The 25,540-nt window shown below is 51.5% G+C and overlaps 2 protein-coding genes across 4 annotated transcripts; both read right to left on the reverse strand.

The window, feature by feature from the left end:
- Positions 1-7,357: 7,357 nt before the first annotated feature.
- Positions 7,358-12,010, reverse strand: CD320 (CD320 molecule). 3 transcript variants are annotated; one of them, XM_068981233.1, is made up of 5 exons: positions 11,836-12,010; positions 8,922-9,047; positions 8,386-8,589; positions 7,944-8,099; positions 7,358-7,782 (listed from the first exon to the last, which is right to left on the reverse strand). In XM_068981233.1, the coding sequence occupies exons 1-5, from the start codon at positions 11,972-11,974 to the stop codon at positions 7,643-7,645; spliced, it is 765 nt and encodes a 254-aa protein (XP_068837334.1). In that variant the 5' UTR covers positions 11,975-12,010; the 3' UTR covers positions 7,358-7,642. The 3 variants fall into 3 exon arrangements, with proteins under 3 accessions (XP_068837334.1, XP_068837332.1, XP_068837333.1); XM_068981231.1 differs by having other exon boundaries at positions 7,358-7,779; positions 11,836-12,009; XM_068981232.1 differs by lacking the exon at positions 11,836-12,010 and adding an exon at positions 9,657-9,774.
- Positions 12,011-18,191: 6,181 nt separating this feature from the next.
- NDUFA7 (NADH:ubiquinone oxidoreductase subunit A7) lies at positions 18,192-25,445 on the reverse strand. Its single transcript, XM_068981288.1, has 4 exons — positions 25,376-25,445; positions 24,912-24,961; positions 20,202-20,351; positions 18,192-18,392 (listed from the first exon to the last, which is right to left on the reverse strand). The coding sequence occupies exons 1-4, from the start codon at positions 25,424-25,426 to the stop codon at positions 18,302-18,304; spliced, it is 342 nt and encodes a 113-aa protein (XP_068837389.1). The 5' UTR covers positions 25,427-25,445; the 3' UTR covers positions 18,192-18,301.
- Between the last annotated feature and the right edge of the window lie 95 nt (positions 25,446-25,540).

Raw genomic sequence — 25,540 nt, forward strand, 5'->3', positions numbered from 1 at the left:
ATGGAGATAGTAACAAGATGAGTGGTTTCCAGGAATCAGAGGGTAGGGAGAGGTGAATAGGTGGAGCACAGAGGATTTTTAGGGCAGTGAAAATACTCTGTATGCTGTAACGGTGGATACACATCATCATTGTTGTTGTTGTTTAGTCACTAAGTTGTGTCTTTGCCACCCATGGACTGCAGCACGCCAGGCTTCCCTGTCCTTCACCATTTCCCAGAGTTTGCTCAAAATCATGTCCATTGAGTCAGTGATGCCATCCAACCATCTCATCCTCTGTCTCCCCCTTCTCCTCCTGCCCTCAGTCTTTCCCAGTATCAGTGTCTTTTCTGACGAGTCAGCTCTTCACATCAGGTGGCCAAAGTATTGGAGCTTCAGCTTCAGCATCAGACCTTCCAGTGAATATTCAGGGTTGATTTCCTTTAGGAGTGATTGCTTTCATCTCCTTGCAGTCCAAGGGACTCACAAGAGTCTTTTCCAGCACCACAGTTCGAAAGTGTCAATCCTTTGGTGCTCAGCCTTCTTTATGGTTCAACTCTTACACCCATACATGACCACTGGAAATACCATAGCTTTGACTATGTGGACCTATGTTGTTATACATTCGTCCAAACCCATAGAGTGTACAGAACCAAGAATGAACTAGAAGGCAAACTACAGATTTGGGGTGATAATGACATGTCACTGTAGGTTTATGGATTGTAAGAAAGGTACCACTCTGGTACTCATAATGGGGGAGGCCATGCCTGTGTGGGGGCATGGAATATAGGGGAAGTATCTGTAGCTACCTTCCTCATTTTCCTGTGATCCTAAAACTGATCTAAATACAAAGTTTTTCAAATATTTTTCATCACCGCTTATTTATTTTCAAGTTGTATTTATTTATTTTTTGGCTGTGGCGGGTCTTCTTTGCTGCACGAGGGTTTTCTCTAGTTGTCTCAGGCAGGGGCTACTCTTCGTTGCGGTGCAAGAGCTTCTTCCTGAGGTGGCCTGCTGCTGCCAAGCACAGGCTGTAGGCTCACAGGCTTCAGTAGCTGCAGCAACCGGACTCAGGAGTTGTGGCACACGGGCTTCTTTGCTCCGTAGCATGTGGGATCTTCCCAGACCAGTGACTGAACTGGTGTCCTTTGCCTTGTGAAGCAGACTCTTAACCCACTGAACCACGAGGGAACCCCACCACTTATTTAGTAAGCAGCTGTTTCCCCTTACCTGCTCTCCACCAGCCCCTGGCAACCGCTGATCCAGTCTCTGTGGATTTATCTATTCTGGACATGTCACAGGCTCAATGAACTCATGCACCCTGACTTTTGGCCTCTAGTTTCTTTTGCTCTGTGTATGTATTCAAGGTTCAGTCACACTGTAGCGTGTGTCAGAATTGCCTTTGTTGTCGTGACCGGATAGTATTCCGTTCTGGTCATACCACATTCTATATGGCCATTCATCCATGACGGGATACATGGATTGTTCCCGTCTTTTAAGTGATGTGAATGACGTTGCTAGGAACAAGCAGGTACACGTATTTGCCTGAATAGCTGTTTTCAGTTACTTGGGATACATTCCTAGGAGTGGAGTTTCTGGTGATGTGGTAATTCTGTTTAACTTTCGAGAAAGCGCCAACTCTCTTCCCCAGCGGCTGCAGCACTTTACACTGCCACCAGCAACTTACCCAGGTTCCAATTTTGCGGTAACCCCCACCATCACTTGTCTTCTGTTTTTGCTCCCCTCCCCCAATTAGAGCCGGTCTCCTGGGCATCTTCCACTTTAAGGCAAAAAAAAAAAAAAAAAGCCTCTGCCCTAGTCTCAGCCTCTGCCCTAGTCTCAGCCTCTGCCCTAGTCTCAGCCTCCACTCTGCCCCAGTCTCAGCCTCCACTCTGCCCCACCCAAGAAAAAGTAGAAAAAGTTCCCCACACACCCTTTCTCCTTCCTACTTTATCTTCAACCTGTGGAACTGCTTTTGCCTTCATCACCAATGACCTCCCCGGTGTTGAACCCCAGGTCTCCCCCTCTCCCTGTTTTACAGGAAGCGTCGCAGCCTGGGCCCCATGGTGCTTTTTTATTTGATTCGCTCCGTCCTGAACTCTCCGGGTTTCCTTCTCATCCCTATGGTCGCTCCTCCTTTCCTGATTCTTCCTCACCCCCAGAAACCGCTAGTTATGGCGACACTCCCTCCTCCTCTCCAATCCAGGGACACCCACTGAGACAACTGAACTTCTCTCTCCAACCCACAGTCCGAGCGCCTTCCTGATCTCTCCACGTGGTGGCCCCGCAGGTCCAGAGCTCTACTCCCAGTGGCCCCCTCCCTCCTCCCCGCCTCCCCCCTCTTCCTTCCCAGCATGGCGGGCTCCATCCTTCCGCAGTTCACCCCAGGTACCTCGGAGGCGCTCTTGCTTCCTCTTTCTCACGGCCACAGGAGATGAACTTTCCCGTAGAGAATCCGACCCCTTCTCACCACCTGCACGGCCCCACCCTGCACCAGCGCCATGATGCCCTTCCTGGACCACTATGATCGCCTCCAGACTTCCACTTGAGTGCCCATCCACCATAACAGTGTCCCCCCTCCACTGTCAGCAGAAACATCCTCCCCACTTTTAGGGGGTCTTTTTCCTTTATTGCTGTATCCTGCACACCTAGAACAGTGCCTAATACCTAGTATAATACCATTCAGCTATCTTTTTTTTCCTGGACTTGGCTTTTGGGATCTTAGTTCCCCAACCAAGGATCCTACTCCAGCCCCTGCAGTGGAAGCATGGAGTCCTCACCAGTGGACCACCAGGGAAGTCCCCAACAAAGATCTTTTCTTTTTTTTTTTAATTGCATCAGTCTTAGTTGCAGCAAGAAGGCTCTTAATTCTGGAGCAGGGGCTCTAGAGTGCCTAGGCTTAGGGGATGGGGGAAGGAATGACCCCAAATGGGGAGGGAGTTTCCCTTTTGGGAGATAAAAATGTTTTGCAGCTAGAGTTGAGGGTCACACAACACTGCAAGTGCAGTAAATGCATGGTAGACTTAGTCACTAAGTTATGTCTGACTCTTTGTGACCCTATGGACTGTAGCCCACCAGGTTCCTCTGTCTATGGAATTTTCCAGGCAATAACGGCGGAGTGGGTTGCCATTTCCTTCTCCAGGGGATCTTCCCGACCCAGGGTTCGAACCTGGGTCTCCTGAATTGACAGACGGATTCTTTTATCGCTGAGCCACCAGAGAAGCCCAGATTTTAAAATAGCTAATGGCTAATTTAACACTATGTGAGTTTCCCTCAACAAAAAAGAGAGAGAAATGGTGAGAGCTGGATAGATATATACAGACACGCACACACACACCCTGGACCCCCCTATCTTCAGCACTGCAGCCCCCACCCCACTCCATCCCTTCACTTCTCAGGCCCATCAGAATTCCCCAAGCGCCAGGACCCAGGCCCACTGACCACGTTCCCCCCCTCAACATCCCTCCTCCCTTTTCAACCTGGACACCCCGCCGGAGTATCCTGAAAGTGACTCGCTGGGCTTGTTGCCCACAGGACAGGATGGGTAACTGGCAGTACACGCAGCACACAGTGACCCTGCTCAAGAGAACAAAGGCTGCTGAAATCCCGGCCTGCTCAAGCGAGACAGGTGTTTGTAACCATGGCTGCCCCAGTGTGCCAATGACAAAGCTGGCCCTCGGACAGCAAAGCCACTTGCCCAGTCACTCAGCAGGCTCCGGTGGCCAGGAGTCACCCACCGTGGCCTGCCCATTCCCGACCCTCTGTCCCCTTGGTGGCCCTGAGGAACCAGGCCTCCCTGGTGTTCATGCTCTTGTGGGGTCACCACCTCTGCCCCTGACACACATCTGGGCTGACCTGAAACTCCACTGAATCAGCAGAACACGGAGGAACTGGTGGCCCAGTTCTAGGTCTGAGTGTTAGAAGGTCTGGGGGCTTCGGCTCTCTACTTTGGGGGAAACCCGAGTTGTCAGAAAAGGACTTCAGTCATCCCCCTCGGGTGACCACATAGAAGGGCCAACTGGAGAAGCCACACAGAGGGAGAGGGCCAGCTGTCCCAGGCACCCCCACCCACCTGTGCACCAGACATGACCCTGGTGCCGTCCAGTGACACAGTGACATCCAGCCAGTCCAGCCCCGAGATGCCAGCAGCCACCATTCATGGGAAGATAAAGAGACACCAGCCAGGTGAGACAATATACCACTGGGAGTTTGGGGCCAGTGGGTACAGAGTGGTTTGTGCCGCTGATCACTGAAAACCCAGCTGACACCCGAGGAAGATCCAGACCTTAGACCTCATCAGCTCAGGTGGCGTCTGACACCAGCCTCGCACCCCCTTACCTGCCTCCATGGCCCACTCTGGCTGGCCACACCTGACCAAAATGAAGGTGGAAAAAAAAATCTTAGAAAAAAAAAAGAAAATTCTACTATCTGGCATGACTCCTTCCTGACAGCCAGAAGCCCATCAGTGTGCCAGTTCTGCAGCATGAAACTTGGGCCAGCTTGGGGGCTGGGGGTGCCCAGCGGGCACCAAGGGAAGGCCTTGTACCCCAGGAGGCTGGGCACCCTCTGCTCCACTGTTGGTCAAGGTCCCCTATCCTGGCTGCAGCCCACCTACCAAGCCCCCACAGCTGCCTGACAGAGAACTCAAGCCCCTAACATGCTGCCTGAGGCCCAGACTTCAAATCCCATGGGCAACTGCCCAGTGGTCTAGTGGTTAAGACTCTACACTTTCACTGCCAAGGGTGCAGGTTCAATCCCTGGTCAGGGAACTAAGATCCCTCAACCCTGGCTGCACAGACAAAACAAAACAAAAACAACCCATCTCCTGTGGGAGCAGGGTCCCAAAGCTGAACTTTCAGACCCCCAGGAAACTCTGTCCTCTCCCAGCATCTTGTCATCAGGGCCCAGCTCTCTGCCTGATGGATGTCCGAGCCCCAAGACACTGTGTGGGTACCTGGGTGCCTCCCCAGGCTACCAGGGCCCTGGCCACCCCATTAGGACATGAAAAAAATAAGACAGGAGAAGTCTGTCCTCATCACCCCGCAGCTAGTATATTAACCACACTTCATGTATTCTTTGTTTTTTTGGCTCCACCACACAGCCTGAGAGATTAGTTCCCTGACTTGGTTTTGAACCCACAGCCCGGGCAATGAAAGCTCAGAGTTGTAACCACTGGACTGCCAGTGAATTTCCCCTTTCTATAGTCTCAACACCCTGGCAGCTGGGGCCTCACTGCCCAGGAATGGACTGTCCCTCAAGGAGTAAGTGAGTTACTGGAGATAACTAACAAGTCACCAGTGACTTGTGCCTCTCGTGTGCAGACCAACCAACCCAGAGCCACCATCCCCCTGCCCTGCTCATCCCTAGGGCCAGTGCAGTGTGACTGCCTGATGGTAAACTTTTCTCCTTTTTTGGCCACACCACTCAGCGTGCAGGGTCTTAGTTCCCCGATTAGGGATTGAACCCATGCCCCTGCATTGGAAGCCTGGAGCCTTAACCACTGGAAGTCCCTGACACTAAGCTTTTGATTGCTGACGTCCATCATGAACGTTGTGAACAAACACATCACCAGCTGCACAACACAGCTACTAACAATACAACCTACCTGGTTATTACGTGACGCACCCATGAAGGTGCCCCTTTTAGAAACCCTGGGGGACCTGGATAACTGATAACTTAGGTGATCAGTTACCACCTGATTTCCTTCTGGGACCCTAGTTCCAGCTCTTGTGCTTTAATCGAGTGAACATGAGGCTCCTGACCCTCAGGCCTTAATATAGGCAGAGCCCTAGGCCTGCTTTCCCTCTCTCTCCCCCAGGGATCTTTAAAAAAAAAAATTTTTTTTTTGTTTGTTGTTGTTGTTCAGTTGCTCAGTCATGTCCAACTCTTTGCAATCCCATGGACTGCAGCACACCAGGCTTCCCTGTCCTTCATCATCTCCCAGAGTTTGCTCAAATTTGTGTCCACTGAGTTGGTGATGCCATCCAACCATCTTGCCCTCTGTCATCCACTTCTCCTGCCCCCAATCTTTCCTAGCATTAGGGTCTTTTCCAGCGAGTCAGCTCTTCACATCAGGTAGCCAAAGGATCAGAGTTCCAGCTTCAGCGTCAGTCCTTCCATTCATTTTATTTAACTTGGCTGCGTTGGGTCTTCACGGCTGTGCACCAGCTTTCTCTAGCTGCAGCAAGTGGGAGCCGCTCTCTAGTTGCTATGCAAGGGCTTCTCATTTCGGGAGCTTATCTTCTTGCCGAGCACAGGCTCTGGGACACGGGCTCGGTAGCTGTAGCGCATGGGCTTAGTTGTGCCAAAGCATGTGGAATCTTCCCAGAGCCTGGACTGAACCCATGTCCCCCATACTGGCAGGCAGATTCTGGACCACCAGGGAAGTCCTCCCCACCTTGATCTCTCTCAGTGGGGGGGCCTGCCGTGTACCCTCCAGAACCTTCAGGACAAATCTTGTCCCTCAAAGATCCTTGATGGCCAGGACTTCCCCAGCGGGCCAGTAGTTAAGATTCTGCACTTCCAGTCCAGGGGTCATGTGTTCAATTCCTTGTCGGGGAAGTTCTGCATCACGCACCGTGCAACCAAACAGTTTCTGCTGAAGTACATCCTGCACTGGTCCAGCCACCCCACTGGCTCTGGTTGGGGAGCATCTGTCAGGGTCTTGCTGTAATAGGGACCCAGTGGGTGTCCTAGGTGCTGCTCTCGCTGTTGACAGGCTGAGACATTTATAACAGTCAGTGCCGACACCCCAGCTGCTGCTGCAGCTCAGTTGCACAGTCGTGTCCAACTCTTTGCAACCCCATGGACTGCAGCACACGAGGCTTCCCTGTCCTTCACTATCTCCCAGAGCTTGCTCAGATTCATGTCCACTGAGTCAGTGATGTTATCCAGCCATCTCATCCTCTCTGCCCCCTTCTCCTTTGGCCCTCAATCTTTCCCAGCATCAGTCTTTCCCAATGAGTTAGCTCTTTGCATCAGGTGGCCAAAAGATTGAAGCTTTAGCTTCAGTATCAGTCTTTTCAGGCCTCAATGCCTAAATAATAATAAAACCTACATTTTGAAACAAGGTGGAGACCAACCGGGGGCCATCCAGCTTCTGTCTCAAAGACAGGAAGCTGAAACAGATGGAGGTCCCCCAGCCAGCACTCCAAGAGGCACCGCCCAAGATCTACTCCTCTCTAGGAGTGCAAACTGTTCCCAGCCCCACCGTCCCCTGTCCTGATTCCAGGAGGCAGAGTGGCCAAGAGGGTGCCCAGGGCTGGGTCCCTGATTCCCACCCTGTACAGGCAGGCACTCCCCCACAGAGCCCCCAGGCCACCCAGGCAGAGGGAGACAGAGGCCCAAAGGCAGGCAGAGGATGTGAACTAGCTTTACTCTCAAACAGAGGTAGCAATAGTATCTGAGTAAGGGGGGCCGCCCCAAGAGTGATCCGGGGCCAGTCCCTCAGCTCCGGCTGTGACATGTTCCCCATCCAGGCTCTTCGTATCCAGGGGAGGGTCCAGGCAACCCCAGCCTCCAGGGTCACATATGCAGGAGCACAGGTGCTTGGCGCTGTGAGGACAGAAGAAGCCAGGTCTGGGGGCTGATATGGTAGCAGCCACGTGTGGGTCCTCTCTACCTGCCATACTTGGGGAACGTGTGATATGGGGGTGAGAGCGCATGCTCAGAGCACCGAGGTCTTCCTCTCTGGCTGCAGTGACCCCTTCACGAACACCAGCAGCCCCAGCGGGTCCAGGGATCCCTGGGCACAGAGCCGGGACAACGCAAACAGGATGCCAGCAGCCAGACTGACACTGAGCACTGCTGTGGGGAAAGAGAGAGGGGAGTGGGTGAGGGGGTGGCGGGAGGCCCCCACATCCACCAAGTTCCCAACACACTGGAAAGGGGAGCATGTAGCTTGTCCATTCTCCAGGGCAGCTTCCAGATGTGGGCATGGGCTTGGGGGCAGGAGCTGTTCATATTACCTACAGCTGCAATAATCCCATAACCACTTCGGTTTCCAGACTGAACGGAGTCCCAGTCCTCGGTGGTGACTGTGGCATTCCTGAGATAAGTGACATTCTCCAGGGTCGCAGGAGTCCCCATGGACATGGTCCTCCCCTCCTGGTGGGTCTTGTTTCCTGCAACAAGTCCGGGCATTCAGCAGCAGGGGAGGGAGCCCTGGGGCTGGAAGGATGAATGGGTGTCCTGGTGCCCTGGGGTGAGGGAACTTGGGACTCACCCTCTAGCCCCAGACTGAGTGAGCAAGGCTGGTGAGCACTTGCTACCTGAGTGCCCTCCTGCATTCCCATGGGTATGCGGGCTCAGGCAGACACACACGTGCACGCTCCCAGCCTCGTCACACACTGGAAGGTGTCAGGCATCCTGCTCTACTGACCAAGCCTCCCTGCCCCCATAGGCACACACCGCAGCCAAGCTCATCGCTGTAGTCAGAACAGTCCCGGTGCCCATCGCAGAGCCATGTGGTTGGGATACACAGACCGTCCAGCAGGCAGCACAGCTCGCCTTTCGGGCAGGGCTGGGGCCCGCAGTTGAGAAGACTCTTGTTGCGGTCAGGGCAGTCATCCATGATGTCACAAGGGGAGGGGCTGACATTGGGTACCTCAGTACCTGGGGGTACAGGGTGAGTCAGGCCAAACACCCACCCAAGAGAGCACAGGTACGCCCCACTCCTCACCCCGCTGCGAGCCCCACCTTCTGGAGAATGAGTGACCCTATAACGTCTGCCCATCCCAAGGGCTCTGCCCTTCTATTAGCACCACCTTCCAACCAAGACCCCACTAACTTGCTGCCCTGCAAACCCATCTGTTAACCCAAAGATCCAGCCGCCTTCCTTGAGGCCCCTCCCACCCCAGAGTTCCTTGCCTGAAACCCACACCCCTTCCACAAGCCCCTCCTCCCATGGCCCTGAAAAGCCCCACCCCCAGGGCATGGCCACTCACCGCACTCCTCTTCATCACTGCCATCAAGGCAATCCTGGTCAACGTCGCAACGCCAGATGAGGGGCACACAGCGGCCATCGCTCCGGCACTGGAAGTCGGTGGGCGGGCACGAGCCTGCGCTGGGGCCTGAGGGACGCACACAAGTGGGAGGTCTGGACCCTCAGCTAGGAGGACACTGTCACAAGCTACGACCACCAGGAGAAAGCCAGGTCCCAGGAACTACACTGGTGGTTACCACTTTTCCTAAGGATGCACTGTGGGGGGGGGGCCTGGAGGCCAGCAGTTCACAGCCTCACCAAGAGTCCTACTGGTCAGATTCTATACCCATGCCCATTCTACAGAAGACACACAGGAGAGGAAAGGCCCATGGCTACAAGCTAGTGGCAGAGTCAGGGTTCAAACCCAGGTCTCACTGATCCTGGGGTCTTTACCAGGCTCCAAATGGTCTCCCCAAGGGTCTCTCCAAGCTTGTGGTTAAACAGACTAGGGGAGGGGCCATCTCTGAACCTGGCCTGGCTCAGGCTCACCGTCAGGGTCAGCAGGGCCTGTTATGTCCCACCCAGCTATCCTTAGCAAAGGAGAAGACTCTTGAGAGTCCCCTGGACAGCAAGGAGATCAAACCAGTCAATCCTAAAGGATTATTTGATTATCCCAACCCTGGATATTCATTGGAAGGACTGATGCTGAAGCTGAAGCTTCAATACTTTGGCCACCTGATGTGAAGAGCCAACTCACTGGAAAAGACCCTGATGCTGGGAACGATTGAGGGCAGGAGGAGGAGATGACAGAGGATGAGATGGTTGGATGGCATCATCGACTCAATGGACACGAGTTTGAGCAAACTCCAGGAGATGATGAAGGATAGGGAAGCCTGGCATGCTGCAGTCCATGGGGCTGCAAAGAGTTAGACAAGACTGAGTGACTGAACAATAGCAACTTAGCAAAGGGGAAAGTGAGGCCTTGCGTAAAGGACTTGCTTGGTCACCGTGACTTGTTGACCCACCCACTGAATTCCTCCCAGAACTTCTGACCGCTTTCTCCATCCTGACTGTGCCACCTCTTCCCCAGGTTCCCCACCCTCATCTCCCTCAGACACCAGGGACCTCTCAGAGACACACCGTTAGGCCACCCACCCTTGCCTCCCCTTTGCTCAAAACCACCCCTTGGTCCCTTGACCCTCTCACAGCCTACATCCTATAGGTGGCCGGCAAGTCCTGACCAGCCCTGAACCCTTCCTGGAACTTGCTTCTTCCTACATTCCTCCTCTTCATCAAGCTCCCTCTGGCCTAGCCACCATGCTGCTGTGGCAAGAGGCCTGGCCCATTTCCACCTTTCGGCCATGCCGTTCCCGGGCCCAGTACTCCCTCTCCTCCCTCCCCTCTGCACTTCCATGATTTCCTCCTCAGACTTCACGTCTCCAGCTTATTTCCTGGGAGGGGTCTCAGGTCCCTCTCAGAGACCCCTGAAGCCCAGCATCTTAGAATAATGGCCCTTGAACTGGTACCTGCGTAAAGTGGACACTTAGCGATGGTCAGGGCCGTGACCTTTTGACTATAAACCCAGGGTACTGCCTGATGATAAATGGACACAGCTCACACAACGGTCTGGGCTGAGTCCAGCTGAGTTATGAGCCTTCCGGGACCCTGAAGGGCCTGGAAGCTGGGCCAGCAGACTGGAGTCTGAGGGACCGAGGAAGGGAGTGGCCTTTATGGCTTCCTCCTGGGTGCAGCAGGGTGGGTAGCAAATACCTGGCTTGGCCCCAGCTTAGCTCTGTTCCATTTGAGTCTGGTCCTCTTGCCCCTTTCACCTCTGCTCACAGGGGCAAGGTTGAGGAAAGCCCCACTCCAAGCCCCCACCCTCCACAAGCCAGCCGGTCTGCAAGCTGGCCTCCAGGCCCAAATATACCTGTGGGCCCCACCGTCTCTGAGCTCTGTGGAATGGCCTGGAGCCGACTTCCTTCCCTGCCATGGGGATCCAAAAGCCGACAGTTCCCTCCCCAAGTCTTGCCCCTCTCCGTAGCAACCTCTGACCTCCCTCCCTGGAATCAGGGAGTGTCTGTGTGTGTCCTATAAAGTGGGCAGCAGAGCAGAGCCAAGGGGGCCTTACAGGGCTGTGGTTTGGAGAGATCAGTGACTGTCCCTCCCAGCCTCAGTTTCCCCACCTGGGAAAGGGGCCACGCTAGGAGTCCCTACCTCAGGGTGCTGAAGGAAAGAGACTGCTTGGGTGTAAAGAGCCTGAGCTTGGTTAATGTCTTGATCCTTGAAGGAAGGAGGAACACTTAGCTGGAAAAGGCAGGAGTAAGAAGGAGAACCAGATAAGGCAGGACCCGCGGGTGTGCGCACCTGAGTCTACAGCTGGAAGTCGGGGGCACCTGTGTGCACAGGGGGGTCATTCTAACCTGCCCCACTGCCTCTGGGAACCTCTGAGAGAGCCACCATCACTGAGGCCAGGGCAAACGTGTCCTAGGGCCTGGGGAGCCAGGGGAGAAGGAAGGTGCAGAGGTTGAGAGGGCGGGAGATGGTCGCCCAGGAAACTCAGGCAAATGGCCCCGGTAGCAGGCGCCAGATAACCAGCCGCGTTAAGGTTGCAGGTCGGACAACCAGAGTCTGTAAAGAACTTTCCTGCTTATGCTGGAGTGAAGGGCAGCTTGGAGGTGACAATGGTGCACCGCAAAGCAGAGCAGGTGCCGGCTGTGAGAGGGCCGAAGCAGCGCAGTTAAAGGCAGGCACAGCAATCCCGGCGCAGGGTCCACCACTGGGGAAGGCTCTTTCAAGGGCTAGGCTCCCCTAGAACCATGTGCGGTGGGAGTGTCCTGGACAGACTTGCGGCGTAGCCAGTGGTGAGGCGCTGCTGGCGGGCGAAGGCGGAGCTAGACTGCAGGGGTAGAGGGCTCGCGGGCTGCAAGTTCACTCACCTGGGGCCTGGGTCGGGGACCAGGTCTGGATCGGAGTTGGGGCGGTCTCCAGGCACAGCCCGAAGCCGAGCAGTACCCGCAGCCCCAGGCCTAGGGCCGCAGCACGCCGCGATAGACCCCGAGCCACCCAGCCGTTCATCGTACCACCCCCGCTCCGCGCCGGCTGGGTCCACGCGCACTCCCAGCCTGTCTCTTATCCTCGCGCACGCCTGCGCACATATCCGGGGGGCGGGGCCCACACCCGGGGCGGGGCCCACGGCCAGAGATCTCGCTGCAGCCCCGGGCTTTGAGTACCGTAAGTGTCTGAATACCGGGGGCCCCCGATTTGAGGGTCTTCCCCTCTTTTCCCAGTGACAGACATATCGAAAGCCATGGGGCCTATTTGAAATTAGAAACCTCTGGAGATGCAAATGAACTCGTACTGACAAGTATTGTCATCTTACGATATTTAACGTTCCTCATGCACCAAATGTTCTGCCTGATTATCTTAGGAATGCCTCATCCCCTCCCCGCTCCTTCTTCTTTCGTGCGCCCGAGCTTATTATATATTTTATTTACTAATACTACTTTGATTTATTGATTCCGCACTAGAATGTCAGACCCAGAAGGGCAAGAATGCTGTGTTGCTCCTTGTATCCCCAACGCCTGGAACAGAGCCTGATAAATCAACGAAATGTCAGTTCTTGTCTTTCATCCTGGGTGCTCTGTCCCTAGCCTCAGGATGTTCTCACTACCTCCTAATCCTCACAGACTCCACAGGGAGGGTCTTATACTTTACTTCAGAAACAAAACAAGCGAAAGTAGCGTCGGCTTTCTCTTCTCACGCACACTTCTTCAGTTCAGTTCAGTTCAGTTCAGTCGCTCAGTCGTGTCCAACTCTTTGCGATCCCATGAATCGGAGCACGCCAGGCCTCCCTGTCCATCACCAACTCCCGGAGTTCACTCAGACTCACATCCATCGAGTCAGTGATGCCATCCAGCCATCTCATTCTCTGTTGTCCCCTTCTCCTCCTGCCCCCAATTCCTCCCAGCATCAGAGTCTTTTCCAATGAGTCAACTCTTCACATGAGGTGGCCCAAGTACTGGAGTTTCAGCTTCAGCATCATTCCCTCCAAAGAAATCCCAGGGCTGATCTCCTTCAGAATGGACTGGTTGGATCTCCTTGCAGTCCACGGGACTCTCAGGAGTCTTCTCCAACACCACAGTTCAAAAGCATCAATTCTTCGGCGCTCAGCCTTCTTCACAGTCCAACTCTCACATCCATACATGACCACTGAAAAAACCACAGCCTTGACTAGACGGACCTTTGTTGGCAAAGTAATGTCTCTGCTTTTGAATATGCTATCTAGGTTGGTCATAACTTTTCTTCCAAGGAGTAAGCGTCTCTTAATTTCTTGGCTGCAATCACCATCTGCATTGATTTTGGAGCCCCCCCCCAAAGTCTGACACTGTTTCCCCATCTATTTCCCATGAAGTGATGGGACCAGATGCCATGATCTTAGTTTTCTGAATGTTGAGCTTTAAGCCAACCTTTCCACTCTCCTCTTTCACTTTCATCAAGAGGCTTTTTAGTTCCTCTTCACTTTCTGCCATAAGGGTGATGTCATCTGCATATCTGAGGTTATTGAGATTTCTCCCGGCAATCTTGATTCCAGCTTGTGCTTCTTCCAGCCCAGCGTTTCTCACGATGTACTCTGCATAGAACTTAAATAAGCAGGGTGACAATATACAGCCTTGACGTACTCCTTTTCCTATTCCTATTTGGAACCAGTCTATTGTTCCATGTCCAGTTCTGTTGCTTCCTGACCTGCATATAGGTTTCTCAGGAGGCAGGTCAGGTGGTCTGGTATTCCCTTCTCTTTCAGAATTTTCCACAGTTTATTGTGATTCACACAAAGGCTTTGGCATAGTCAATAAAGCAGAAATGAATGTTTTTCTGTAACTCTCTTCCTTTGTCGATGATCCAGCGGGGGTTGGCAATTTGATCTCTGGTTCCTCTGCCTTTTCTAAAACCAGCTTGAACATCGGGAAGTTCACGGTTCATGTATTGCTGAAGCCTGGTTTGGAGAATTTTGAGCATTACTTTACTAGCGAGTGAGATGAGTGCAATTGTGTGGTAGTTTGAGCATTCTTTGGTGTTGCCTTTCTTTGGGATTGGAATGAAAACTGACCTTTTCCAGTCCTGTGCCCACTGCTGAGTTTTCCAAATTTGCTGGCGTATTGAGTGCAGCACTTTCACAGCATCATCTTTCAGGATTTGAAATAGCTCTACTGGAATTCCATCACCTCCACTAGCTTTGTTCATAGTGATGTTTTCTAAGGCCCACTTCACTTCATATTCCAGGATGTCTGACTCTAGGTGAGTGATCACACCATCGTGATTATCTTGGTCGTGAAGATCGTTTTTGTACAGTTCTTCTGTGTATTCTTGCCACCTCTCCTTAATATCTTCTGCTTCTGTTAGGTCCATACCATTTCTGTCCTTTATTGAGCCCATCTTTGCATGAAATGTTCCCTTGGTATCTCTAATTTTCTTGAAGAGATCTCTAGACTTTCCAATTCTCCAAGTCTATGCCCCAACCAGTAACGCTGAAGAAGCTGAAGTTGAATGGTTCTATGAAGACCTACAAGACCTTTTAGAACTAACACCCAAAAAAGATGTCCTTTTCATTAGAGGGGACTGGAATGCAATAGTAGGAAGTCAAGAAACACCTGGGGTAACAGGCAAATTTGGCCTTGGAATGCAGAATGAAGCAGGGCAAAGACTAATAGAGTTTTGCCAAGAGAACGCACTGGTCATAGCAAACACCCTCTTCCAGCAACACAAGAGAAGACTCTACACATGGACATCACCAGATGGTCAACACTGAAATCAGATTGATTATATTCTTTGCAGCCAAAGATGGAGAAGCTCTATACAGTCAGCAAAAACAAGACCAGGAGCTGACTGTGGCTCAGATCATGAACTCCTTATTGCCAAATTCAGGCTGAAATTGAAGAAAAGTAGGGAAAACCACTAGACCATTCAGGTATGACCTAAATCAAATCCCTTATGATTATACAGTGGAAGTGAGACATAGATTTAAAGGATTAGATCTGATAGATAGAGTGCCTGATGAACTATGGACGGAGGTTCATGACATTGTACAGGAGACAGGGATCAAGACCATCCCCATGGAAAAGGAATGCAAAAAAGCAAAATGGCTGTCTGAGGAGGCCTTACAAATAGCTGTGAAAAGAAGAGAAGCAAACAGCAAAGGAGAAAAGGAAAGATATAAGCACACCCCTTAGGCACACAAAATACAAACTTACAGGTTTTCTACCCAGCTGCTGTGTTTTCTTCTTGACAATAAAAGGTTTTATCCACAGCTCTGTCCTCAGGAGAGGCAGCGCTACCGCACAGCAGGCCCCCAGACAAGTCGCTGTCCTCAGCTGTGCACGTTTCCTGTGAAGCAACACTTACACGTCCAGATTTTCACAGCAGGGGCTCTACTTGCAGGTTGATGACATGCTTACTATTGAAAACATTGGCGATGGGCTTTCCTGGTGGCTTGGTGGTAAAGAATCCACCTACCAATTCAGGAGACACAGATTCCATCCCTGATCTGAGACGATACCATGTGCCGTCAGGCAACTAAGCCTGTGCACCGCAGCTACTGAGCCTGTGCTTTAGAGCCCAAGGGCCACAACTGCGGAAGCTCTAGAGCCCTTGGTCCACAACAGGAGCGATCACCCCAGTGAGAAGCCCATGCACCCCCAACTGGAGAAAACCCTCCTAGCAACAGAGACCCAGGACAGCCAAAAGCAAAAATTAAAAATAGTGTGTCATATAAAGTGGTGACTTAAAAAAAATGTTGGCGATTCTAGCCATGTGAGAGCGTGTGTGTGTGTTCAGAAGAATCTCCAATTCCCAGGAGAAACTGGGGAAGAGACAAAGGTGCAGTGGCGCAAAGGCAGATGGGAAGGGCAGCAAACACGACTGCCTGAGGGGGGGGAGAGGAAGGAGGTGTCCGCAACGCCACCTGTGGGGCTTGGCGTCTGGGATCCAGGGAGAAGTGCTGAAGAAGCTGTGGGTTACCCAGCTAATAATGTGTAGTCGTTGAAAGCAGAGTCCTCAGCACCCGGGTTTAGGGTCAGCTCTCAGGGAGCCCGAGAGAGTTCTCGGTCTTGCCACACCTGTTCTTCGTTCACTATGACCTCACAGGGACTCCCCAGGTGGCTCTAGAGGTAAAGAACCCACCCGCCAATACAGGAGACTGAAGACGTGAGTTCGATCCCTGGGTTGGGAAGATCCCCTGAAGACGAGAATGGCAACCCACTCCAGTATTCTTGCCTGGAAAAAAAACCATAGCCTTGACTAGATGGACCTTTGTCGGCAGAGCAATGTCTCTGTTTTCTAATATGCTGTCTAGGTCGGTCATAACTTTCCTTCCAAGGAGTAAGCGTCTTTTAAAAATTTCATGGCTGCGATCACCATCTGCAGTGATTTTGGAGCCCCCCAAAATAAAGCCTTCCACTGTTTCTCCATCTGTTTGCCATGAAGTGATGGGACCAGATGCCATGATCTTAGTTTTCTGAATGCTGAGCTTAAAGCCAACTTTTTCATTCTCCTCTTTCACTTTCATCAAGAGCCTCTTTAGTTCTGCACTTTCTGATATGTGGTATCACCTACGTATCTGAGGTTATTGGTATTTCTCCCGGCAATCTTGATCCCAGCTTGTGCTTCATCCAGCCCAGTGTTTCTCATGATGTACTCTGCTACTGCAGACTAAGTCACTTCAGTCATGTCCAACTCTGTGCGACCCCATAGATGGCAGCCCACCAGGCTCCCCCATCCCTGGGATTCTCCAGGCACACTCTGCATATAAGTTAAATAAGCACAGTGACAATATACAGCCTTGATGTACTCCTTTTCCTATTTGGAACCAGTCTGTTCCATGTCCAGTTCTAACTGTTGCTTCCTGGCCTGCATACACAGCACATATCTAGCACACAGGATGAGCTTGAGATGTCAGACCTCTTCCCTACTGCATTCCTTTGCCAAATTTCAAGTCTAGGTTATAACACGTTTTTTTATTCTTCTTGGCTTACAATTTATTTTCTCACAATTCTGAGAAGTTCAAGATCATGGTGCCAGTAGATTCACCATCCTCATTGATAACCATCTTTTCACTGCAACCTCACTCGGCAGGAGACTGGGTCATTAACTTTATTCAGAAACCTTCAATGGCACATCTCACCCGGGGTCATTAGAAGTTCTTTGGTGTTACCTCATTACCTCTGCATACTTTACCCAGTCTTCTCCCTCCTGATCTTTCTAAATTTGATTTCATCCTTTGCTCCAACCAGAATCCCACCTCTTCCAGGAAGCCTTCCTGGGGGTTTTTTCCTCCTGATAATCATTTAGCACTTGTACCACTCACTCTTGGAGCATTTATACCTTCTCTTATGACTGTGACCTTTTCCCTCCTTGCTCCAAGCTTCCAGAGGGTGAGGCAGCCTCAACACTATCCTGGCACACACCTGGACTTCACCCACTGGCAGGTTTTGGGGGTTCTTCCACAGGCAGTCACAACCCTGCCACATCGGAGGGCACTGTGGCCCCTTCGCGCCTGTGACCAGATGAAGGCCACTGCCTTTTTGGCTTTCACTCCCTGGTCATTCCTCTGTGGGAAGAAGCCCTTTCCTCTCCTGGGCTAACTCCGCCCCACACCCCCAGGCCTGCGCAGTAAAGTTTCTGGCTCAGGGAGGCCTTTCAAGGACCCTAGGTGAAACTTCCTTGTGAGCCACCTCACCGTCCCCCGGGGCCCCTGCTGGTCAAGAACAGGTTGGGGCCCTGGTGGGCGAGTTCTGGTGAACATCCACACTAGTGATGGCTGGGGTGGGGAATGGGGGTGAGGAGTCATCTCTCGGGAGAGGGAAGCGAGCAGGTTTTGTTCCCCCACCACCATCCTTTACAGTCAATGCCCCCTAAACACTCTGGAACCCGCTCCACTGCTCTGAGGGGTGGAGGCAGGCCCTCAAGGAAGGGACGGTTACATCTCCGGGCCCAGTGAGAGCACATCCCCTAGAACTCCAGAGCCACTCTCCTGCCCTATTCCGGCGCGCTCATGGGGTTCAGAGGTTCGGGATACAGTATCAGGAATGCCCTGGCAGTCCAGTGGTTACAACCTGGCGTTTTCACTGCTGGGGTCTGGGTGCAACCCCTAGTCAGGGAAACTAAGATTCCACAAGATGTGTGGTGTGGCCAGAAAAGGAAAAAAAAATAGAGATGTGACACCAACTTCACCCTGAAGTCCAAGTAAGCCCATATGTCCTTTCAAAAGTAAAAACAAGCGATTCTTGGGAGCACAATATATAATTTTTATAAATGAGGTCATGTTCTGCCCGGAGGGAATCAAGGAGTCCAAGGAGAAAGAAGCACTCTGGTGGCCCTGAGGGCTCAGCCTGGCACTCCCAGCCAAAGTCACAGGTAAGGTTCATCCTGGGACAGCTCCCACCTCTTTATGGGAGGAGCCGGCGACACAGCCTTCTTCTCAGAGGCTGCTACAGCTGAGCTGGAAAATAAAGAGAGACTTGAGTCAGCCCCAGGTGTCCAGAGAGCAGTGGGGAGGAAGCTGAGGGAGCACCCCCTCCTCCCCTTTCCATATCTGCTGAAACTGGAGATGTGGAGGTCAGATTGCAGGGTGTTTCAGAATGCACAGGCCTCTCTAGTGGGGTCCCCCAAAGGGTCAGCTGACCACTTTCTGCCCCCAAGCAGTAAGCCTGTCCTGGCTCCTGGTCTCAGAAATAGTGTGAAATGCTGGACTCTTCCTCCAGCCCCCCTTCCCACTGGCCCCCAACTCCTGCTGCCCCAGGGCAGGACACTGGCTCCAGAAGGGCCAAGCAATCAGATGACCCACGTCCCCAGCAACTCCTTCCCTCAGATTCTGAGCACCTGCTACATGGCAGGCACTGTATGCAGGAAGCGCTAATGAGATGAAGGCCAGCCATAGTCTAACGGGGCTGAGTTAATACGCAGTCAAAAATAAGACCTTCTGGTCCAGGGTAAGGCCTGAGGAGACACTGTGCCAGCAGATCCAAGGCAGGGACCCAACCTGCCCCCCCCACCCCCACCCCACCCGGCCCCTGGGGTTCCAGGGCCTCCCCTCCTCCCTTCCTCCACCTGAAGGAAGTGGAAGAGGTAGAAGGCAGCCTCCCTGGGAAATGCAGACACCCAGGGGGCCGGTGAAGCGGTGAGGGGGAGTGGGGCAGCCTGCCAATGTGGGGCTGGGCTCTGGTGAATCTGAAGATGGCAACACGGGCCATTCATTCACTGAGTTCTAACCCAGCTTGGCAGGCCCGGCCGCATCACTTTACCAATCTCTTCACACTGCAAGCCCACCAACCCCATCTTACAAAAGTGGCAGCTGAGGCTCAAGAAGGCCAAAAGATCAGTCCAGGATCACAAAGTGAATCAGCTGTAGAGCCCAGATACCACTGGGAGGGACTGGACAAAATGCTGTGAAATTTCCCCTCTGCCGCCCATGATCCGTGTGACTTACGCAGAGCACATGGCCTCAGTTTCTTTTTCTCCAACACAAGTCATCACTGCCTAACTTGTGGAATTATTAAGAGGCAGACATGCCACTGACTCCATTCTAAGAGCTTACAAATAGTTCATTATGTGAATTAAGCCTCATAATGAGTCTGCTATAGACAGAATGTTTGTTTCCACACAAAATCCATATGCTAAAATCCTATGCCCCAGTGTGAAGGTGTTAGGAGGTGGAGCCTTTGGGAGATAACTAGCTCATGAAGGTGGAGCCCTTTTAAGAGACCCTTCAGACCCCTGACTCCTTCCCCCATGTGAGGACATGGCAAAAAGATACCACCTAGAACCCAGGAAAGCGCCCTCACCAGACACTGAAGCTGCAGGGGCCTTTTACTTGGACTTTCTAGCTTCCAGAACCATGAGAACCAGTTTTCTATTGTTTATAAGCCACCCCGTGTGTGGGATCCTGTCCTAGCAGAACTCTCTAAAGTAAACACCACTACTTCTCCTATTTAATTAAGAGACACTGCCTGAGGCCAGGGACCAAAGTGGGTTTTAAGAGGCCTGAGGTTTACACAATCCTCTCTCAAGGACTTAAAATTACAAAAACAACAATGCCTGGGCTTCTTCCAAAGCCCCTGAAGGCCCCATGAAGCTTCCTGTGCTTTGCAGGAAACCCACCCCAGGCTGGGTGGGGATTCATTTGCTTCTCAGATGAAAAGCCCCCGGTAGGACATTTCCTGTCACAGCTGACGCTAGACAAACTTGGGACCTTGAAAAGCACAAGCAGGATAGAGGGCTGGTCTCAGAAGGGGCACTGAGGCGTCCTCACCTCTCTGCAGGCTTGCCTGCCACCAGCACCTTCTGCGAAGACATGACAATTGAGGGCGGCATGGCTTCCCGGCGGCCATCACGAGCACAGTAGTAATTGTTGGAGAGTCTGTGGCTGGGGCCCACGGGGAGCTTGGGAGGAGGCTGAGTTCTGAGAAGAAAAAACATGGGCACTGAAGCAGAGTGACAGTCGTTCTCTCCACACGGCTGGGCTGCAGCATGGGCCCATCACCTCAGCCACAAGGCCTGGCGTGGGCAGCCACTGGGATGTACTGGCGGCCGGGGGTATCCCTTGATACACTGCCGGTGGCACAGGCCTGGGGAAGGGCCAGGGCCCAGGAGCTGGTGGAAGCCCTGGCACTGGATGTGAAGGTGCTGGGAGGTGAGGCGTGTGTCTGCCCCAGAAGTGGAAGGCATGGAGAAGCCTTTTGTGAGGGAGGCCTGCTCCCACCCCTGAGCTTGGCCAGAGCTTGGCAGCAGGCTTCATTTCCACCTGCAGGTTCTCAGGAAATGAAAAGGCTCTGCCCACTACCTGTCAAGCAGGCATGGTCAGCAAATCAACACTGGGGAAACAGCCCCAGACTCAGCTCATTCTGAGGAGCCTTGTCCCAAGGGCCAGCCTGTAGAACCTCTGGGTTTGCCGTTCTTTCAGAAGCTCTCTGAAGAACTCTACAGAAGTGAAAGGAATTCTCCAGGCAAGATACTGAAGTGGGTAGAACCAAACCTGGGTCTCCTGAACGGCAGGCAGATTCTTTAACATCTGAGCCACCAGGGAAGCCCAGGGGATCAGGGCTTATTACTCAGACCAATTTGTCCTCTGAGGTTTCTGCTGCCACCTCGTGGCTGCTGCCCCTAGAGGAAGGGTAAACAGAGCTCTTTCCTCACTTGGGTTAAAGAAATATACAAAGTTTGAGGCCAGAAAAGGAATCACTAATCTCGCTAACCCCACGGAAAAGAAAGGCAAAAAAGCAAAATGGCTGTCTGGGGAGGCTTTACAAACAGCTGTGAAAAGAAGAGAAGCAAAAAGCAAAGGAGAAAAGGAAAGATATAAGCATCTGAATGCAGAGTTCCAAAGAATAGCAAGGAGAGATAAGAAAGCCTTCCTCAGCAATCAATGCAAAGAAATAGAGGAAAAGAACAGAATGGGAAAGACTAGAGATCTCTTCAAGAAAATTAGAGATACCAAGGGAACATTTCATGCAAAGATGGGCTCGATAAAGGACAGAAATGGTATGGACCTAACAGAAGCAGAAGATATTAAGAAGAGGTGGCAAGAATACACAGAAGAACTGTATAAAAACGATCTTCACGACCAAGATAATCATGATGGTGTGATCAGTCACCTAGAGTCAGACATCCTGGAATGTGAAGTCAAGTGGGCCTTAGAAAGCATCATTACGAACAAAGCTAGTGGAAGTGATGGAATTCCAGTTGAACTATTTCAAATCGTGAAAGATGATGCTGTGAAAGTGCTGCACTCAATAGGCCAGCAAATTTGGAAAACTCAGCAGTGGGCACAGGACTGGAAAAGGTCAGTTTTCATTCCAATCCCAAAGAAAGGCAATGCCAAAGAATGCTCAAACTACCGCACTACTGCACTCATCTCACGCTAGTAAAGTAATGCTCAAAATTCTCCAAGCCAGGCTTCAGCAATACGTGAACCATGAACTTCCAGATGTTCAAGCTGGTTTTAGAAAAGGCAGAGGAACCAGAGATCAAATTGCCAACCCCCGCTAGATCATTGACAAAGCAAGAGAGTTCCAGAAAAACATCAATTTCTGCTTTATTGACTATGCCAAAGACTTTGACCGTGTGGATCACAATAAACTGTGGAAAATTCTCAAAGAGATGCGAACACCAGACCACCTAACCTGCCTCCTGAGAAACCTATATGCAGGTCAGGAAGCAACAGTTAGAACTGGACATGGAACAACAGACTGGTTCCAAATAGGAAAAGGAGTACGTCAAGGCTGTACAGTGTCACCCTGCTTATTTAACTTATATGCAGAGTCCATCATGAGAAATGCTGGGCTGGAAGAAGCACAAGCTGGAATCAAGATCGCCGGGAAAAATCTAAATAACCTCAGATATGCAGATGACATCACCCTTATGGCAGAAAGTGAAGAGGAAGCAAAAAGCCTCTTGATGAAAGTGAAAGAGGAGAATGGAAAAGTTGGCTTAAAGCTCAACATTCAGAAAACTAAGATCATGGCATCTGGTTCCATCACTTCATGGGAAATAGATGGGGAAACAGTGGAAAGTGTCAGACTTTATTTTGGGGGGCTCCAAAATCACTGCAGATGGTGATTGCAGCCATGAAATGAAAAGACGCTTACTCCTTGGAAGGAAAGTTATGACCAACCTAGATAACATATTCAAAAGCAGAGACATTACTTTGCCAACAAAGGTCCGTCTAGTCAAAGCTATGGTTTTTCCAGTGGTCATGTATGGATGTGAGAGTTGGAGTGTGCAGAAAGCTGAGTGCCGAAGAATTGATGCTTTTGAACTGTGGTGTTGGAGAAGACTCTTGCAATTCCCTTGGACTGCAAGGAGATCCAACCAGTCCATTCTAAAGGAGATCAGTCCTGGGTGTTCTTTGGAAGGACTGATGCTAAAGCTGAAACTCCAATAGTTTGGCCACCTCATGCGAAGAGTTGACTTATTGGAAAAGACTCTGATGCTGGGAGGGATTGGGGGCAGGAGGAGAAGGGGATGACAGAGGATGAGATGGCTGGATGGCATCACTGACTCGATGGATGTGAGTCTGAGTGAACTCCGGGAGTTGGTGATGGACAGGGAGGCCTGGCATGCTGCGATTCATGGGGTCGCAAAGAGTTGGACACGACTGAGCTACTGAACCGAACTGAATCTCGCTAACAAAAGACGTTAACAAAAAAACAAAAATCACTAACAAAATATGAGCTTTCCTAGAAACTGTTGCAGAGAGGGAGGGCAGAAAAGAAAGAAAAATCATAAAAGGATCAGGTTTTCATTCATTGGGGGTTTACCAACTTTTTCCTGATAACCCCAGTATTTAAATTTTTCTTAAAACAAGTGATAGTTATGTATTAGGTGGGGAAAAAAATACAGAAAAAACAAAGTTTAAGAAGTTAATATTAAAGGACTTCCTTGGTGGTCTAGTGGCTAAGACTCCTTGCTCCCATTGCAGGGGCCCGGGTTCAATCCCTGATCGAGGAACTAGATCCCACAGACTGCAACCAAAGATCCTGCATGCCACAACAAAGACCCAGTACAGCCAAATGATAAATATTTAAAAGAAAAAAAAAAGAAGCAATATCCTGTGTTGAAGTTAAGAGTCTGCCTAATCCCTAGGGTGCAAAGAAGACCCTCTGCTGGGTATGGATCTATAGAAAACAAGCACGAGCAGTGTGCTCAGTCGTGTCTGACTCTTCAGGACCCCATGGACTGCAGCCCACCAGGCTCCTCTGTCCATGGAATTTTCCAGATAAGAATATTAGAGCAGGTTACCATCTTCTTCTCCGGGGATATTCCTGACCCAAGAATTGAACCCGAGTCTCGGACATCTCCTGCACTGGCAGGCAGATTCTTTACCACTGAGCCAACTGGGAAGCCCCAGAAAACAAGCCCAGAAAGGGTAAAAAGAACCGTGACCAACTGGAAAGGCCCAAAGGAACCACTAGGGGGCGCCATTATCCTTTAAAAAAAAAAAAAAGTTGAAACTTTTACAAAACTCTTTCCTCAACTGGGCCACCAACTACCTAGGATGGAAAAGTACTTTAAAACTTTTGATATCTGGAATCAGCCACGACATAGAGATATTCACAAAGATTTGGTTATTTTAAGGCTATTGTTCTTCCTTTCCTGCTAATCCTCCCTGGCTGCCTTACCTTTGCCTGTGGCATACACACACACACACACACACATATATACCACTATTCCCCATTCTTCTAAGTGTTTCAGTCACACTAGTCTTCTTCCTATGTCTGGCTCTGTCGGGCTGCACAGCCTTGGCACTTACCGCTCCCTCTGTCCGGAATGTTGTTTTAATCATTATCCTTTGGCATTTCAGCTGACTCCAAAGCCAATCCCTGAGACCTTTCCTGATCACTTAACCTGAGGTAGTCACTTTCCATCTGGTCCATTTTGTTTTCTCTTCAGAGCATTCTGAAACAGTGTTTTTTACTTGCTGTGTTTATTTCCTTACTACGTTATGTCTCTGCCTCCTCCCTCGGATATAAGCTCCAAGAAAGGAATGAGAAGAATTTTCTCCTTCCCCTGGGACTCCCAACGGCTGAGGACAGAGCCCGGCCTTGTAAATGTCAACTAATTTTCCGGCTCGAGTTAGAAATCAAAGACACTTCTGGGTTCAAATCCCGGCTGTCAATTTCTGGCTTCTGAGTGATTTTAAGCAAATGATTTCGTTTCTCTGAGTCTCAAATATTTTCATACGTAGCCTGGGGATGGTAATACTGTCACGACCACACTGGGGGCTGCAAATCACGGAAAATTCCCACTCAGAATTCACGCCCCATCTGGTTGTTGCAGAAGCACAATATCTGACACAGTGCAGCAAGATGAAGGGCAAACCTCTGCCTTCACAGCCAGCTAAGGGACTGGAGCCAGGATTTCGGCCCAGAGTTTCAGGGGTCTAAAAGGACAGTTTTTTGGGGTTTTTTCTGATAGATGGAGGGCCGGATTGGAGTCTGGGGAGCGAGCGGGGTTTGCTCACCGTTTAGAGATCTCCTGGTAGCGCAGCTGCAGTTTCGCCTGCAAGTCTCGCTGTGGGAGAAAGGATGGAGATCAGTCCCCAGGGCACTCCAGAAGAGAAAACCAGCTAACCGGCAGTCCGGCACAGGACAAATTAAGAGAAAAGTGGGACATGGGTCTTTGAGGACAGGATACGGGCCCTGGAGGTGAACAGGGGAGCTGGGGGCCGGAACAAGATCCCAAAGCTAAAAAGGTACGGGCCTAGGGAGACCCCAGGCCTGAATGGTACCATAGCCAACGGCTGGGGAGGGTGTCCTGGGTTGAAGGAGTTCGGGGTTCCAGGCTGCGGAGAATTCCCTGCTTAGGAGAATCTCGGCACTAATGGCCTCAGCCCCAGAGATGCAAAAAGGAGGCGAGTAGAGGGAGCGGGTCAGGGCGCGCAAGGCCTGCAGCATCCACAGCCCCTTCCCGCCCCATCCCGCGCACCCCGGATGCCCAGTTCCGCAGCCCCTGGATGAAACGGGTAGCAGACGCCATCTTTTACCGGCACTGAAGGGCGCCGGTGACGTCTCTACTGCAGGGACTGCTGGGAACATGGCGTACGGTCTCGCGAGAGCGGGAATAGGCGGAGCTAGGGAGTCGTATAAATAG

The sequence above is a fragment of the Capricornis sumatraensis genome, chromosome 9 (genome assembly GCF_032405125.1).
Source record: "Capricornis sumatraensis isolate serow.1 chromosome 9, serow.2, whole genome shotgun sequence".
NCBI lineage: Eukaryota > Metazoa > Chordata > Mammalia > Artiodactyla > Bovidae > Capricornis > Capricornis sumatraensis.